Raw genomic sequence first — 17,724 nt, 5'->3', positions numbered from 1 at the left:
ATGCAGTTTTCCCCTTTAAGATATGCTTTTTCTTTCTTCATCCACTTTAACATTAGATCTTGATTGTAGTGCTGTTTGTCTCAGTACTGTACATTGGTTTACACTTTAATTTATCAAAGAGTTATCATACTGTTCAAAATCTGTCTCTTCTAGATGAGGATGGCAATAACCAATGGCCAGAGGGTCTGAAGTTCTTGTTTGACTCAGTCAGCTCTCAAAATGTGGGACTTCGTGAAGCTGCTCTACATATCTTCTGGTATACTGCCAACAAGTGTCTCCTAAATGCATTTGAGTAATTTATTTAGCAATAAAACAGGGGTGTTTTTATTATTTTTAAATAGTAGGATGTCTAATATTGTCTCAACATTGGCGGTCCAATTGAGTTCAAAAGGAAATAATAATGTGTGCCACAGAACTTTAGGAAGCTTATTTCAGGCTCCTCAGTTGAAGAGCAGGGTAATCGTGCATAGCTAGTCATTGGAGAGTTTTGCATGTGTTCTAGACCAGGCTCTCATTTGACTGGGTCGTGCGCTAGCACACTGTCATATTCATATAGGCTGAGTGTTTCAGTTCCTGCATGTATATCATGGCACAGAATCCTCTAACTCACAGTGGTTCTGTGGCTGAGAAGTTGATGTAGAAAGAAAGCTTGAAAAACCCTTAAAGAATAACACCTTGCAGTGCCTTATGAATGCACTGTTTATATTTGTTTCGTTTATTCTTTATGGGATTTCTCAGCAATGGAGACTATGAGGTTTAAAAGGTTCATAAACGTGCATGTTCTTTTCCTGCCCCTTAAGGAATTTTCCCGGTATTTTTGGAAATCAACAGCAGCACTACTTGGAGGTTGTCAAACGGATGTTGGTGCAGTGTATGCAGGATGAGGAGAATCCAACGGTAATTTGAAATTTGTTTCATTTTGTTTGAGGACATGGTCAGTTTGAGTTCACACCAGAATTTCTTGTTGCATTCTGAGATCTTTGTTCTGACTTGAAAAACTAAATATCTGATATGAAAATATGTCCCTCTTAGCTGAATGATATACATTTTCAAGTTTCAGATAGTGAGGATGGGCTCTGCAGTTGAGCTCCCAAATCTGAGGTATGGTGTATACAAAGTTCCCCTGAGAGCCTAGCCTTACTCTCCAACCAGCTGACAATTAGGTGGCTTCTGTTGGAAGACCTTCACAATGGATTTGTGTGTGTGTGTGTGTGTGCGCGCACAGGGGTGATTACTCTTATGTGCAGTTTCCCATTGCAGCCTTATGTATATATGGGAAGGCAGTAGTCATATATTTTAGTGTTATTGTTTTTAGTACTTCAATTATGATGACTTCTCTGAATTCTTACATTTGTTGCTCTGTGGGGGAGAAGTACACATATTAAAATTGGGTAATCCTACTCTAGGAAAAGTATGGGAAACTTTGTGTGAAAGTGACATATTTAATCTTTTACTTTCTTCTAGATCAGGATGCTGTCTGCTAGGGCTGCAGCTGCATTTGTTCTTGCTAATGATCAAAATCTTCCACTTCTTAAACATTTTGCAGACTTGTTGCCTGGTATCTTGCAGGTAAGAACTCTTCCAAAATGGTCTGACATCTGTCACCTGTCCTAGGTTAAGTCTTAGTGTTTGAAATGCTTGGAGTGCTGATCTTGTACAACTCAATATAAATTCCTTGAATCAGCATCAGTGGCTTCTTCTGGTAGTAGCACAGTTATGACTCATTTTAAAATATAACATTTTGCCTAGTGAATAATGAACAATTAACATATAACATTCTAGTTCTTGTGCTGCTTGCTTGTAACTTTGGGGCACAGGGACTTGTGCAAAGATAATTACCACATTCGAAGGCTAGGGGTAGTAATTATTATTAGCTACTGGTTTTAAAGAAAAGAGTTGAAGGATTAAATTATAACCCTCAATTATCATATTGCAGGGCCAGGGTTACTCATGACCAAGGAGTTGCGAGTTGTGGCGATAGTAAGAGATAGATGTGACTATACTCAGTCCCCTTCCAAACTCTGTCCCATCCTGAGACACAATGTAGTGGAGTTAAGATTTTCAACCTTTCTCCATTACTGATGTTGTGCAACAGCAACTCCATGAATAATAAGATCAGAATGTTGCAAAATTATTTTGTAGTACAGGATGCCGACCTGGAGTGTGTGACTTAGTCCTGGATGAGGGATGGTGAAACAGTCTCCCTGAAAGAGCTTGCTCCCCTCCAGGCTTCTGGGTCCTTCGTCAGTCACAGACAAAGGGTCTTAGGTGGCAGTGCTCATTTGAGAGTCTTTCTTTATTTAGGCCAGTCCCCACTCTGGAGATCTCCAGCGCTGAGAGCATGGGTCAGGTGTGAGATGCTAACGAAAGTTGGATTATCTTACTGGTGCACCAATCACCCAGCGCACCAGTAGATACTCTGCCAAGCCTAATAGAGGCAGTCTCAGAGTGGGCCTCTATATACCAAGTTGATGGTCCTGGGAGATATCAGTGTCCATGCAGAGGCCACGTCTTCTTCATCTTTTGCTTTGGACCTAGTGTTATCCATGGCAACACCAAGACTTTCAAGTTGTATCAGGTCCCACACACCAAGTGGACCACATGCTAGGTTTCATCTTTGCCGTGCATCTTGATATAGGTCCAGTTACTATTAATAGTGCGCCATGGTCGGAGCAGTTTGCTATGGAGGCCCATTTGAACTTCCTAGCCCCCTTCTGCATAGGCACAGAGCAGATTTATGTTTGTCTGCGAAGACTTATAGATCTGATAGGTTTCCATAATGACCCAATATGTCCTGGTGTTTTTTGAAGCCATTGATAGGGTCGCTCCCCGATATCCTCTTCATCCCTGTTCCATATTAGCCCCCAGTATATTGTGAGGCCAAGGGAGAAGAAAAAGGAGGTTCGACAACTAGAGCAAGCTTGGTGGCATAATCACAATGAAGTTACAAGATCATTTTCTAGAACGTTTATGAGATTCTATGAGGTAGCAGTGAAGACCAATAAGAAGGATTTTTATGCAGCCTCCATTGCAACTGTGAACTCTTGCCGACACATTTTTGCGAAGGATAATTTGATATCTTACATCCCTTTCAGGGGATATTCTCAAAGTATTAGAAATCTGACTACAAACTATGAGGCCTTTGTGAGCTTTCTTTGCAGATCAAATCTTGTTGCTCCACCATGACATTCCCACTAATTATGATATAGTGAGCAAACTAAAGGTCCCTTGGCTGTCTTTGGGTCCAGTCTTAGATCCTTTTCCAAACATGCAGAGTCTTGTCAACGGTGAATCCAACCTCTTGTCTTCTTGATCCATGCTTGTCCTGGCTAGTCAAGGCCAGCGCAGGATGAGTGCAGGCTTCCCTGGAAGGCATCATCAATCTGTCCTTGACTTCAGGAGTATTCCTGAGAATGTTGAAGGAAGCAGTGGTGAAGCCACTCTTAAAGAAAGCATTACTGGATGCCTAAATCAACTACCGCCTGGTATCAAATCTTTACTTTCCGGATAAGATAGCTGAAAAAGTGGCGGCAGAGCAGTGCAAGGTTTTTCTGGAGGACACATCGCCTCTGACTCTATGGCAGTCTGGCTTCCAATATGATTGTGGAATGAAGACCATGGTGGGTGGTTCCCCTCACAGATGATCTTTGTAGAAAGCTGTATCAGTGGGTCTGTATTACTGATACTACTCAATCTCTCAACAGTGCTTTGCGCTGCTGATCATCAGTTGTCCACCTCACTGGCATTGGATTAAATGGGACCATCCTTCAGTGGCTGATCTCATTCTTCTGGGAGTGGGGATGGCACTTGAGGAGATGTCACTTTGTTACCCCTTGGTATGTGGAGACCTGCAAGGGATGGTTCTCTCCAATGCCCAGTAACATCTTTATGGGCCCCCTTGCCCAGTTAGTTCGGCGTTTCGAGCTGGCATGTCATCAGTATGCACATGACACCCAGCTATATCTGTTGATGGCTGGCGGGCCAGACTGTGCTTGGAGGCTGTGGCGAAGTGGTTAAAAATAGAAATTGAACTGATCAAAGATGGAGGTCCTGTGGCTGAGCTGGCAGGGGAGTTGGGCAGTTTGGAAGGTACCAGCTCCCACTGTCAAGAGCTTGGGAGTTATTCTGCATGCCTCCCTTTCTTTGGAGGGCCAAGTCACACATGCCACATACTCCCAAGTTCCTGACAGTAATATTAGCAGTATAGAGCCACCAGTTCTTTCATCTTTGCCAGGGTCGGCAGCTGACCCTTTCCCTGTTGTTTGCCAATCTAGCCACAGTGATCCATACAACGGCCACCCCTTGACTGAACTACTGTAACTTGCTCTATGCAGAGCTACCCTTGAGACTACTCTGGGAATTGTAGCTGGTCCAGAATGCAAATGCAGTGGCACAGTTCCAGACTGAGACCCTGTGAAGAGCCGTACACAACCAGTGCTCCACCAGTTGCACTGGCTCCAGATTGAGTACCAGTTCAGGTTCAGGGGTCTAGTATTAACCTTTAATATCCTAAATGGTTTGGGACCACCTCTCCCTGTATACCCCTCAGAGAATGTTATACTCAACTGGAAATAATCTCTTGGTGATTCCAAGCCCAAAAACTATTTGGCTGTCCTCATCCAGAGCCAGAGTTTTTTCAACCATGGCCCCAGCCTAGTGGAACTCTATGTCTGGTGAGACCCATGCCCTTCAGTTCTGCAGGGGCCTGTAAGACACAGGTTTTCTTCCTAGCAATGAGATTACATCTAAGTCTGGCCTTCCTTATCTTCTGTCTTCCCATTTTCTTCCCATTTTTGTTTTTCCTTCCTTTCATGATTTTTTTGTCTGTTCTCTTTCTCTCCATCTCTCTGATATAGGTTATCAGCTACCAATGTTGAGTTTAGTAGTTTTTCCCCCCAAAGATGAACTTGATGAACTAGGTACCATCTGTGTATGATGTATTAAGGCAATGTTATGATTATAACTATGTTTTAAAATTTTTGTATTGATATGTATTATAATATTAGACACCTTGAGAATAATGATTGAAATCTCTTACAGGCAGTAAATGAATCTTGTTATCAAAATGATGATTCAGTCCTAAAGTCCCTTGTAGAGATTGCAGATACGGTTCCAAAGTATTTACGTCCACACTTAGAAGCAACATTACAGCTAAGCTTGACGGTAGGTTGATCTGTAATTGTTATATTTTATGTATTTCTCACTGAGACCGCAGGTGAATTACACAGTGTATGTCAATGCAGTTATTAGGATGGGATGTCTAACAAGGAATATAATAGGACTAGGATTACAGCAATCTGAAACAAGCATAAAGTATAAGATAGGCTATGTTAAACAATACAGGAAGTTATATTAGATAAGCATGAAAACAAAGTTCTAAGAGTAGGATAAAACATATAGCAAACAATTGATACATATGATGTGTAGTGGTATAATTCAGTCCTGTTCCCTTAACAAAAGGAATTCCTGAAGTAAATATGCCTATTTTCTTCCTCCCCACCCCCCGCTCGTTGTTTTGATTCATTGTCTTTCTGGTCTAGTCTTAATGTTCTAAACTGCTTTTCTGTTTCAGTTATGTGCAGACACTAATCTCAGTAATATGCAACGTCAGCTGGCTCTTGAAGTAATAGTTACATTATCTGAGACTGCTGCTGCTATGCTAAGAAGACATATCAACATTGTTGCACAAGCTAGTGAGTAAACTCCTGGATCGTTTTTTAACTATAAAGTATAAACAAAGTTGAAATTGAAATTCTAGACAACTTTGGCAGCATTGTAAACTGACTAAATGATGGATTCTCTAATCCACTACATTCATTCAGAACTCTTTTATTAAGAACAGAGTCTTGCTGATCAACAAAGGGTGGCTGGGTGGGGTGAGATAGATAAATCTCGTCAATTCAAATTTATTAGTTAATTTCACTTACACCCCATTTTCTTCCTCTTAGGGACCCAAAGCAGTTTAGCACATTTGCCTCTTCTCTGTTTTATTCTTATAACAACATCATGAGAGCGTGTTACTGGCTCAAGGTCACCCTGCAAACTCCAGGGGCACTGTAAAGATTTGAACTTGGATCTTCCAGATCCTAGTTCAGTGCTGCGCCACACTGGCCCTCAAATAACCAAGTGGAATTTCATGTTCAGAAAAGAAAAAAGTGGGCACCCTGAACTTTTGGATCAGAAAAGGGAGCTTCATACAATTTCTCAAACTAGTGGGGATACTTGCACAGGTAGCTGGTTCCTTGCAAAATCATCCCCATATGCATTTTTCTATTAAATTTCTCACCTCTCCAGAGACCTGCTTTAGCAGATTAAAAAGTAAAAACAAGCCATAAACAGTGAGGTGCTGTGTGGTTTCCGGGCTGTATGGCCGTGTTCTAGCAGCATTCTCTCCTGACATTTCGCCTGCATCTGTGGCTGGCATCTTCAGAGGATCTGATCAGATCCTCTGAAGATGCCAGCCACATATGCAGGCGAAACGTCAGGAGAGAATGCTGCTAGAACACAGCCATGTAGCCCAGAAACCACACAGCACCTCAGTGATTCCAGCCGTGAAAGCCTTCGACAAGCCATAAACACTCATCACCTTAAAATGATATAAAAATAAACCAGTCCTGAGGAGGAGAAGCAGACCATGAAAGAGAATTAAAAAGATGGAAACCGTTGCTTAAAAGAAAGTACATACAAGGGATCAGGGATTCCAAAGGCCAGGTGCCCCCACCAAGAGAGCCTCCATCTAATGGGTAAAAAATTCGTGTTCATTAAGTCAGTGTACATAGAGGAATAATTCAGAAAAAAAAACAACTTCTTTGTCTATGTGGATATTCTGAGCAAGAATTATATTACAAAGATTATGGGAACTTACTAGGACTTAAAGTGGGCTTTTGTAGTAATGGGGGGAAGGGAATAAAATCTGGGCTCCATTTTGTACAGAAAAAAATGCACAAAGCCAGACATAGAGCTTTTTTTCTGTTGGACATAAGTGTAGCAGTTCGGGATTTCTGTGTATTTTCACAGTATTTAGTGAGCAACCAACCATTTCACACTTGTCCCTTACTACCTTCTAACCGTGTTTTTGACAAGCAGTAGCCTTAGATCAAATTCTTAATAGGAATATGTCAATAAATATGGAAAACAAAACAATGGCCCACAGACTGGAGGCGTTCAATCTGCATTCCAATTCCAAAAAAAAGAAAACATCACACTGCAGAAACTATTGGCTCATTGCATTGATTTCTCATGCAAATAAAATGATGCTCAAAATCTTAGAAGCAGAAAATAGTGAAGACTGGTGAAGGTTAAAGCAAAAATAGCCAAAGCAAGATTACAGCTGAACACAAAAGAAAAAAAATTATACTTTGCCCTGAGCCCTTCGGGGATGGGCAGGGTATAAGTTTTTTAAAAATGTAATTACTACTGTGGAATTACACAACTTTTAGGTCAATGATGAAGAAATTGGAATTATTTAGGACTTTCTATTCCTTCACTGTCAACCAAAAGGGAGACTGCAACAAAGATATCAGAAGGAGATTCAGACCGGGAAGGGCAATCATGAAAGAGCTAGACAAGATACTTAAGTATGAGAATGTGTCACTGTCGATCAAGATAATTCATGCCATAGTGTTCCTCATTATTGTTTATGGTTGTGAAAGTTGGGCAATGAAGCAAGCTGATAGTAAGAAAGTTGATTGGTTTGAAATGTCATGTTGGTGGGAAGTTTTGCAGCCGAAAAGATAAATCAGTGCTTCTGAATGATGACTGGTTTGTCCCAATCAAGCTTGAATTCTCCCTAGAAGCTAGAATGCCCAAACTCAGGCTATCTTACTTTGGTCACATTATGAGAAGAGGAGAGGCTGAAGGTAGCAGGAGAAGAGGAAGACCCAACCTGAGATTAACTCAATCAAGAAAACTGTGGCTCTCTGTTTGCAAGAGATGAACGAGGCTGTTAACAATAGGACTTTTTGTAGGTCATTAATTCATTGGGTCACCATAAGTCAGAAGCAACTTGATGGCACTTAACACGCATACATGAGAACAGATGCTGTATCATCTTGCCACAAACTTTGTTCATTTAGCCCAGTGATGACTTTCCACAGTGTTGCATAGTTTTGCATGGCTGAATTTTTTTTTAAATGGCTGATTTTTTTATGAAGGTGGGGATGCCAAGGAATAAACTTGGGGACCTTCTGCATTCAAATCATGTGCTCTGCTACTGAGCATTGGTCTCTCCGTCTCTGTAAATAATAAAATTTGGTCATAGTGTTTTACAATTCAAAATTCTGGTGTCAGTCCATGTTGTGGTAGGACAGTATATGTGATGTCCTGTTACTTGCTGGGATCTAATACTTTTTGGGTTGGATAATCTTACAAATTGCTGCTGTCCAATAGGTTGTAGGTGACATTGGTGTGTTTTTTTAGTTCCTCAGATGTTAACAATGATGGTTGACCTGGAAGAGGATGAAGATTGGGCGAATTCTGATGAGCTGGAAGATGATGATTTTGATAGGTAAACAAATAGCTTTACAAAGAATATGTTAATATAGTTGACATCTTTGGAGAGTTCACTTCACTTCAAGTTTTGTCTGTCTTGATACTGGTGGTTCTTGTGTTAGACTAGGGATAGGCTGGCCACCAGACTACCAAATGGGTATGTAGAAATCTCTTCAGAATACAAGATGGTGGGCATGCTTCTGAATGATGACTGGTTTGTCCCATATTGTTATATGTTTTTAAAGTGGTGGTTTGTCTAAATTTATTAATATAATTATTAAAGCATGATATACAGTTTGCCAAAGGCACTTCACTATATTTAGTGGACATATTTGTAACTTTATTTATAGGCTTGAATGTTGAGTTTTATAATGGACAGAAGTAGTAGTAATTGTCACTTGAAATTCCAGCTTCTAGAATCTATTTAGGTAGAATTTATAGAGTAGGAACAGAAGACTGATTGAAACTGGGTTTCCTGGGATTGGCATCCTTATGGTTATAGCTGTATGTGCCCAGAAATCTTAAATACAATGCGTCATCTGTTAATAGACCCCCTCTTTTTGGATTTTAAAAATGAGATGTTTTGACAAGCTCAATCAAGGAACAAGTTTAACATCAAATCTATGCAAATAGATTTTAACAGTGGTACATGCTCAAAGACTACTGTCTGTTGACATTAAATATTTACTTAGTGTTCTGTGTAACACAAAATGCTAAGAAACATACATGTTGTTCTTATTGAGTAATCTGCTGAATGTTGGACTTACAGATTTTTCCCCTTTTTAAATTAACGAACTAACTGTAGCAATGCTGTTGCTGGTGAGAGTGCCCTGGACAGAATGGCATGTGGCCTTGGTGGGAAACTTGTTCTGCCTATGATAAAAGAGCATATTATGCAAATGCTTCAGAATCGTAAGTCATTTAATTCTGCGCTTGTAACTTTTGCTCTAGCTTGGTAACTGATGGGAAAGTTTCTGATGCTGTGGTTGCGACCAGTGAAAATGTTGGGCCCGAACACCAATGTGGGTTTCTGGCCAATGAATTTTTCATGCCCAACGTCTAAGAAGTCCTAGAAATAGAGATTTGTTAGTTTGTATTATACTGTACAAGCAGAAAGGTGGCTCTTCACCATAACTGGAAACCTTCCTAACCAATTCAAAGTCCCTCACCATGGGCCATTTTCAGATTTAATTTAACTAAGCACACAGTGTAATAAAGTTTATTTACTTTATTTAAAATCAAGCCAAAATCTTTGAGTGCCATAGATTAGGCTTTCTAGATAACTAAGCTGTAGTCAAATTGAGTAAATCAGTAGATTCCAACACCAGCGTAAGTAGACTTGAGAGCCTTTGTCCACTCTAATTGAGTTCTTGCTTTTGAACACATCTCAACCTTTCTAGTGTTATAATTCAAAATTCTTAGTTTAAAAGTAACTGTTCCCTTGCTATGTTAAATTTGAAAGAAGAGGGTAGAAAGGAAGGTTCTTGTCCTTGCAGCCTATTTGGTGGTGGTGTTGAAATACTGGGCTAGTTTTTGTCTGTTGTTCAATGGCTAATATTGTTTCCATTTAATGTCTTTTGATGTAGCTGACTGGAAGTACAGGCATGCTGGCTTGATGGCTCTGTCAGCTATTGGTGAAGGCTGTCATCAACAGATGGAGGGGATTCTCAATGAAATAGTTAATCTGGTTTTGCTTTTCCTCCAGGATCCTGTAAGTTTAAAAATTTTAACTTCCTCGTAGTTTGTGCTTGCTTTTTAAATATGAATTTACTAATTGAAGCTATATATTTCAGCATCCAAGAGTGAGATATGCAGCTTGTAATGCCATTGGTCAGATGGCTACCGACTTCGCACCAGGCTTCCAAAAGAAATTCCACGAAAAGGCAAGCAGAATATACATGTGCAATGTATTTGAGGTTTTGGTTATTTGGATACTCTTTTTATGGTAGCTATCTTTTTTTAGGTAATTGCAGCTCTTCTGCAGACCATGGAAGATCAAGACAACCAACGTGTTCAGGCTCACGCAGCCGCTGCGCTGATCAACTTCACTGAAGATTGTCCCAAATCACTACTAATTCCTTATCTAGATAACTTGGTGAAGCATCTGCATTCCACTATGGTATTAAAAATTCAGGAGGTAAGGCTCTTATTTGAGAGACGGTGAATGTAGTGTTTTTGTCAGTAGTGCATTAAAAGTTTTGTATTCGCCAGTTCATGTGGTTTTTTCCCTACAGTTTTCAGATGTTGCCCTCTACTTTGTGGTAAAATGGCTTCAGTAATGCTAATACAGACTTTCACAATGAGTTCGAGGTTTTTTTAAGCCATTCTAAATTATATATTTAGGCAGTAGTCATTCTAAACTACTTTGGTCTTGATATTCAAAACAGTTTTAAAACTTCTGTTTTTCCTTCCCCTAGCTGATAGAAAAAGGCACTAAACTGGTTTTGGAGCAAGTTGTGACCTCCATTGCATCTGTTGCTGATACAGCCGAAGAGAAATTTGTTCCATACTATGATTTATTTATGCCTTCGCTTAAACACATTGTAGAGAATGCTGTGCAGAAGGAGCTTAGACTCTTAAGAGGAAAAACTATAGAATGTATCAGCTTGATCGGTCTTGCCGTAGGTAAAGAGAAGGTAAGTTTAAATTTGAATATTGACTGTCTTTGACATGATGGCTAACGGTTTTCTTTTCAGGGTTCTCTTCATTTAGGTGTAGATTTTTTTTGTTAGAATAGAAGCATCACTAACTTGAAACTGCATAGTCGAAATGATGAACTTTCCATTACATTCACCAATTGGTGGGATAAAAACTGAAAATGGCTTGTTTTATTAGCTATGCTTCGTTTTTTGTGTGAAGCCTTCAGATATTGTTCTCTGTTTCATGCTAAAGTAACCCTAGCTAATGCAGATTTTCTCCAGGAGTTCCAGGTTTATTGAGGCATCATAAATTATATAACAAAGACTGCATGCCAAATAAAACAGGATTGCTTTCAGAGGAACTGTAAAATGTTGCAGACTAACTGGTTAGATTTTGTGTTCATATTTGCTGCCACGTTACTGTATTTAATCAGGAAAAAATATTTCCAGCAACACCACTAGCTGTACTTACTTACAAACAGTGAAAGGAAATTTTTCATAGATAACTACCTACAGTTCTTTTTGATAATTCCCATGAGACAGGAAGTTCATTAAAGAAAGCCAAGGGACCATTCCTCTTGGTTTAGTAAGTTCCCACCAACTGCGAGTTCTCTCACCAGATAAACTCTTAGATTACCAGATCCATTTATCTGATGCTTAGGTCATTTTACAAGAGAGGAATGAGATGATGATACTTTAGTGGGTTGTGTAATCTTAATTACTACATTCCTCTTCAGTTTATCTTTTGGATGAACTCTTCCCTTATTCCATCTTTTTGGTGTGGTTATATAAGCCTTCAGCCCTTTTTTCATAGGTTACTAGGGACTTGATATACTCAAATTCTGTTACAGTCAGTGGAACTTAAATGTTCTTCACTGCAGTGGCTCATTATTATGGTCATTGATGAAGAGCATTATGTTTCTTTTTTTTGTTTTAGCCATAGAAATTCTAATAATTCAGGCACAGCTCTATAATCAACATTGCCAGAGGTGTCACATGAAGATGTCAAAAATAAACAGATTGGAAAATGTTATTTACCATAACTTGATTGGCTGTGTTCTTTTTCTAGTTCATGCAAGATGCCTCAGATGTGATGCAGCTGTTGCTGAAAACACAGACAGCCTTCAATGATTTGGAAGATGATGATCCTCAGGTATGTTGGGAACCTCTAGTACTTTCAATGATGAAAGCACCCACTGTAATCCTTTGGTTGCTAGATCATTACTTGCAACCTATTTGTGTGCTGGTTATTTAGATGGCAAGCTTTTACCTTGACCAAAATGTTTGTGAGTATAAAGACTTTAAATAGAATCTGTGGAAGAATTAGTTACTATTGGGAAGTGTCTTCTTCAACTAACAACAAATTAAAATTCAGCACTCTGCTTCTGTGCGCTGTATGTAATCTACATTATTCAAGATGGCTTTGTTTTTATTATGCTACACTGGGGAAGGATGGTTCTGTTATTAGTTCACGTATCAAGCTAGTTAATAGTTAATCAAATATAGGAGATTAGGGTGGGTTGGTGAGCCCAGGATCATTCTCCAGTTCCACACCCAGACCCTATTGGATGACTAAGTTACAAGACTTTATTATTAGATGACGTTTTCATTTTTCCTATTGTTGTCTGAAGTTAATCCTTTAGTCACATTCCTGTCCAGTGGAGATAGTGTCAATAAATATACAGACTGTCCACTTCTTGGAGGATGCCAAAATAAGTATGTGTTTTGTCCAATAATTGTGGGTGCAGGCCTGCTTTGTGAGTACTTTTCTGTACATTCAAAGAATAAGGAAAAATACTTGTTTTTTGTGATTTGTTAAACTCTGACTGAGAACTGATGTAGAATAACGGCAAAGAGTGAGCTACAAGTGAGGAGATATTGATTTTGGTTTCACTGCTATAATGAAATCAGTAGGATGAGCATAGGCAAGATGTTCTTTGTCCCTTCTCCCATCTGTACTATGTAAACATGGTCTCTCTTCTGTGTTAAAAAGATTGCAATAAATTGTATATTCAAAGCTATATGTAAGTGTAAAGTAATGTTGTTAAACTTTCTAATAGAAGTTGGTTCCTAATAAGAGGGACTTTAAGGTACAGCCTGAGTAAGTGTTAATAGTAAAAAGTAGATTTAACTTCACTTTTTGTGTTTGGGTGGAATCAGAACTTTGTAGTCAGCGTTCTTGGAAGCAAAAGGAATGAACAAAAACTGTTAACTTACAGATATCCTACATGATTTCTGCATGGGCTAGAATGTGCAAGATACTTGGAAAAGAATTCCAGCAATATCTTCCAGTTGTTATGGGCCCCCTGATGAAAACAGCATCAATTAAGCCTGAAGTAGCTCTCCTGGACAGTAAGTTCTCACATTTATTTCAAACTTGTTTTTTGGAAGGAATTGCACAGTTTTTCTAACATTATTTTGTCCTTAGCACAAGATATGGAAAACATGAGTGATGATGATGGCTGGGAATTTGTAAATCTTGGAGACCAGCAGAGCTTTGGTATTAAGACTGCAGGCCTGGAAGAAAAAGCAACTGCATGTCAGATGTTGGTGAGTACTTGTATTTTGATGGCATACTTTGGAAAGGAAGCGTTATTAATCAGAACTGAAGCTGGTTAGATGGCAGCTCAGAAGTTGAATGTAGCGAATAGGCCATGAAAATGCATTGCCAGAAGAGACTGTGTGGTCTCTTTGTGGATGGGTATAACAAAATCTTAGGAGCATCACTGAGAATGCAGAAATGATTCAGCCTTGGGGGAGCAGAACAAATGATAGACTTGGCTACATCAGCAGTCTTAACAGTGGTAGCTGCTCAGGGAAGGCATGGTGAGCATATATCCTGCACAGCCGCACCGCCCCATTGGCTGCCAACAGTGCGCCTTCATGGCATCCTTGAATCCCAGTGGGTCCGGAAAACTGCTCCCTGGCATTAATGTCAGGAATCCTTCCTGTGTTATTTTGAAGTTTACAGGTGCAGTTTGCCAGTTCCTGCAGTCATATATGTTTGCTGCTGACAATTCTAACAGAATGTTGTATGTTTTAGGTTTGTTATGCCAAAGAACTGAAGGAAGGGTTTGTGGAATACACGGAGCAAGTTGTGAAACTGATGGTTCCTCTGTTGAAATTCTATTTCCATGATGATATCCTTTATTAATGTTGTTTCTATGATGTCTTGTGAGGTTCTAATGGTACAGCCTTCACAATGTTTGATCCTAAGCCTTGCTTCCATTTGCTCTCCTCCCCAATTGGCCATGCTGGCAGGGGCTGATGGGATTTGTAGTCCTTGAACATCTGGAGAGCCACAGGTTGCAGACCCATGACCTAGGGTCTCTCAGTGAGGCAAAAAGGTCCTGCCATACCTTCCAACCCTCCTGCTCAGAGCAGAGGACCACACTCAGATAGATGGGCACAGTGAAAGAGAGGCTCAGAATCCCAGCCTTTACAAATACTGAGGAATATAAGTAGTCGTTATGTAGTTATATGTTTTATATATATACCAGAAGCAAAGCCCATTGCGGGGGAGATGCAGTGGGCCCTAGCAAAGGGTGGAAGAGGAAGCATCTCCCCTTGCAGTGGGCTTTATTGGGACTGTAGCGTCTCCCCCTCCCAGCGTGATGCTTGCCACCTACCTGGTTCTGGGTGGGTGGTTTGAGGGTGGGTGAGGCTGAACACCTGTGGCTTGGGTTGGGGTAGGTGGGAAGGTGAGGATAGGGGGAGGGTGGAAAGGAGTGGCTTCAGGTGGGGGGAGGGCGGCAGGGTGGGGCTTGGAGTAGGGGAGGATGGAATGGAGAGGCTTGAAATGGCAGGAGGGTTGAAAGGTGAGATTTAGGTGTGGGGAGGGTGGAAATGTGAAACTCGGGTAGGGGGAGGGTTGGAAGGTGTGGCTGTTCCCACAGGCCCGGGGCTGGGTATTGGGGGTGGGGTGGGAGAGCTTCTGGGGGCCCTCTGGGGAGGGGATGGAACATTGCCCACCAATGGGGAAGCTGGATTCCTTTGAGCAGGATTCACTTCATGAGTCCAATGGAGGATTCTATGTCACGAAATTCCATTTCCATATATATTTGTGTTTGTGTGTGTTCATATAATTTCACTTTCTGATGTGGTGTGACTTTGTTAATGAAGCAAAGACTGCTGTCTATACGTCACTGGTTATTGTGCTATAATGGTCACTTGCAAGTGGATTGCCCTATCCACTTAGGAATATTCACTTGCAGATGTTGCTAGAGAATAGTGGTGCAGTGGGGGAAAGATATTATATTCAGTTGGAAGATCCATGTGTGTTTTGCATGTTGCTTTTCTCCATTGCACTGTGGTTCTTTCTTCTGTTCTAGAAAACAAAATATAGACTTTTCACTCTTAATTGCTATAAATCAAGTTCTAGGGTTCTAAGTGAGAATTATATCATCGGTTCAGTATGAAATCTTCTGTAATGTCTACACTTGACACTTTAGAAGCGCTTGTATTCCTTAATACATTCAACGTGTGCGTGTGGCTGCTGCAGAATCAATGCCTCTGCTCTTGGAATGTGCAAGAGTTCGTGGTCCAGAATACCTCACTCAGATGTGGCATTTTATGTGTGATGCCCTCATCAAGGCGATTGGTACAGAGCCGGATTCCGATGTCCTTTCAGAAATAATGCATTCTTTTGCCAAGGTAAGCCATCTCTTCCAATACTAGTGAATTTTCCAAGATCTTAACAGGAGAAATGCATTGGAAACAAATATTAACTTATGTCTCATTGTGTTTGCTCAATGTGTATGCTTTGCCTTGAGAATTAGCATGGTGTCAGAGAAACGCTTGTAAGAACAGGACAATTATATCACTGGGAGCAGAGATAACATGTAGCAAACAGGCTTGGTTTGACATTCAGACACACTGCAATGCCTGTAATTCTACAGTTGTCAGCAGGATTCAGATGGAATTACTGAATTCATACAAACATGTCAGTTCCATTGCAAAACATATGGATCAGTTAGAGAATGTTTTAGCTAAAATGGTTATTGGAATACTCCTAAATTGCATGCAGTCTTACTGAACAAGATGTTCTAAAAATACCATCCTGTTTTTATAAAATCCTGTTCAGATTCACTATCATCTTAGAAAATCATCTATAGCTTGATAATAGTGGACGACTTATGAAATCATCCCTATAGACATTTCAAATTAAAGTTTTGATTATCAGTATAAGGCATTACTTTATAAAGGTAAAGTTTCACCTTCAGTCGTATCCAACCCTGGCGTACCACTGCAAGCAGTGATTTTATAGGCAAACCATTTTTGTGGGGTAGTTTGCCATTGCTTTCCCCGGCTATTCTTTACCCCCTAGCTATGTGCTAGATCAGGGGTAGGGAACCTGCGGCTCTCCAGATGTTCAGGAACTACAATTCCCATCAGCCTCTGTCAGCATGGCCAATTGGCCATGCTGGTAGGGGCTGATGGGAATTGTAGTTCCTGAACATCCGGAGAGCCGCAGGTTCCCTACCCCTGTGCTAGATACTCATTTACTGACCAAGGAATGGATGGATGGCTGAGTTGACCATGAGCCATCTGCCAGAATATCTGACCCACAGGGGGCTCGAACTCCTGAGTGTGTGAGTGGTAGTGCAAGCACTTAACAACTACGCCACGCGGCTCTATTACTTTATAGAAATATCTTCTCTACTTGGTGACACAACAAACTGTGTTTTCAATTGCAGAAAGGCAAAATACAGTATTTATAGAAATGCTTTATTTGTGATTCATGTAACTCGGTAGTGTTTAAACTGTATTTTGCCTTTCTGCTATTGAAAACACAGTTTGTTGTATCATCAAGTAGAGAAGATCACACAGTTTCTGACAAAAGACTTGTACTGGAAGCTGAACAGTTTTTCTTTGCAGTGCTAAGTTCTTGAAGTATAAAGTAGCACATTTTCAATACTGTGTACCTTGCAAATAGTTTGACATTGAGTTCATGAAATTGGTCTCTTACCATTTACAAAGTTATGGGACTGGGTGGTATTGAACAAGTTTGAATAACTTCATTAAACTTCAAGTTGATTATAAACTTTATTTCATTAGTGTATTGAAGTGATGGGAGATGGATGCCTTAACAATGAACATTTTGAAGAACTTGGGGGAATACTGAAAGGAAAACTAGAAGAGCACTTTAAAAATCAAGAGCTAAGACAAGGTAAATTCATTCTACGAATGCTTAAAATTAAAGATTACTTAGCATCATATTCTTGACCAAAACTACCTAAGCAATTAGGATTGGATGAGCTAAAAATCTAAAGCCTATGGACAGGCAGCGTATGTGAATAATGTTTACATGTAAATAATATGAAGATTATTTTAATGTTGAGCTAATCTCAGGGCACACAGTTGAAATGGGCAAAGGTAGTCCCTTGTGCGAATACTAGCTCATTACTGATCCACCGGGTGATGTAACATCACAACATTTACTAGGCAGAGTATGTTTATGTGGTTGTTGGCCATTGCCTTCCCCAGTTGAAATACCACCCCCCTAATTGCTTCTGAAAAATGTATTGTACAAAACCCATTGAAAAACACAGTATTTTTGCAGAAAAAGCTAGATACTGCTTTTTCTCATTTGAAT

The 17,724-nt window shown here is 40.1% G+C and overlaps 1 protein-coding gene across 1 annotated transcript in view; it reads left to right on the top strand.

Annotated features, from left to right (window-relative positions):
- Positions 1-17,724, top strand: part of IPO5 (importin 5) — a 40,097-nt gene that overhangs the window by 9,481 nt on the left and 12,892 nt on the right. Inside the window, exons 4-20 of the mRNA XM_048493943.1 lie at positions 154-256; positions 801-897; positions 1,465-1,569; positions 5,041-5,163; positions 5,573-5,693; positions 8,419-8,506; positions 9,296-9,402; positions 10,077-10,201; positions 10,284-10,373; positions 10,454-10,627; positions 10,908-11,126; positions 12,199-12,282; positions 13,349-13,481; positions 13,558-13,679; positions 14,173-14,269; positions 15,610-15,782; positions 17,187-17,298. Of these exons, the coding sequence (XP_048349900.1) occupies positions 154-256; positions 801-897; positions 1,465-1,569; positions 5,041-5,163; positions 5,573-5,693; positions 8,419-8,506; positions 9,296-9,402; positions 10,077-10,201; positions 10,284-10,373; positions 10,454-10,627; positions 10,908-11,126; positions 12,199-12,282; positions 13,349-13,481; positions 13,558-13,679; positions 14,173-14,269; positions 15,610-15,782; positions 17,187-17,298 (2,073 nt within the window). The remainder of the gene's footprint in view (positions 1-153; positions 257-800; positions 898-1,464; positions 1,570-5,040; positions 5,164-5,572; positions 5,694-8,418; positions 8,507-9,295; positions 9,403-10,076; positions 10,202-10,283; positions 10,374-10,453; positions 10,628-10,907; positions 11,127-12,198; positions 12,283-13,348; positions 13,482-13,557; positions 13,680-14,172; positions 14,270-15,609; positions 15,783-17,186; positions 17,299-17,724) is intronic.

Source organism: Sphaerodactylus townsendi, linkage group LG04 (genome assembly GCF_021028975.2).
Source record: "Sphaerodactylus townsendi isolate TG3544 linkage group LG04, MPM_Stown_v2.3, whole genome shotgun sequence".
NCBI lineage: Eukaryota > Metazoa > Chordata > Lepidosauria > Squamata > Sphaerodactylidae > Sphaerodactylus > Sphaerodactylus townsendi.
The sequence above is the reverse complement of the archived record's forward strand: the minus strand, read 5'-3'. Positions and strand labels throughout refer to the sequence as shown.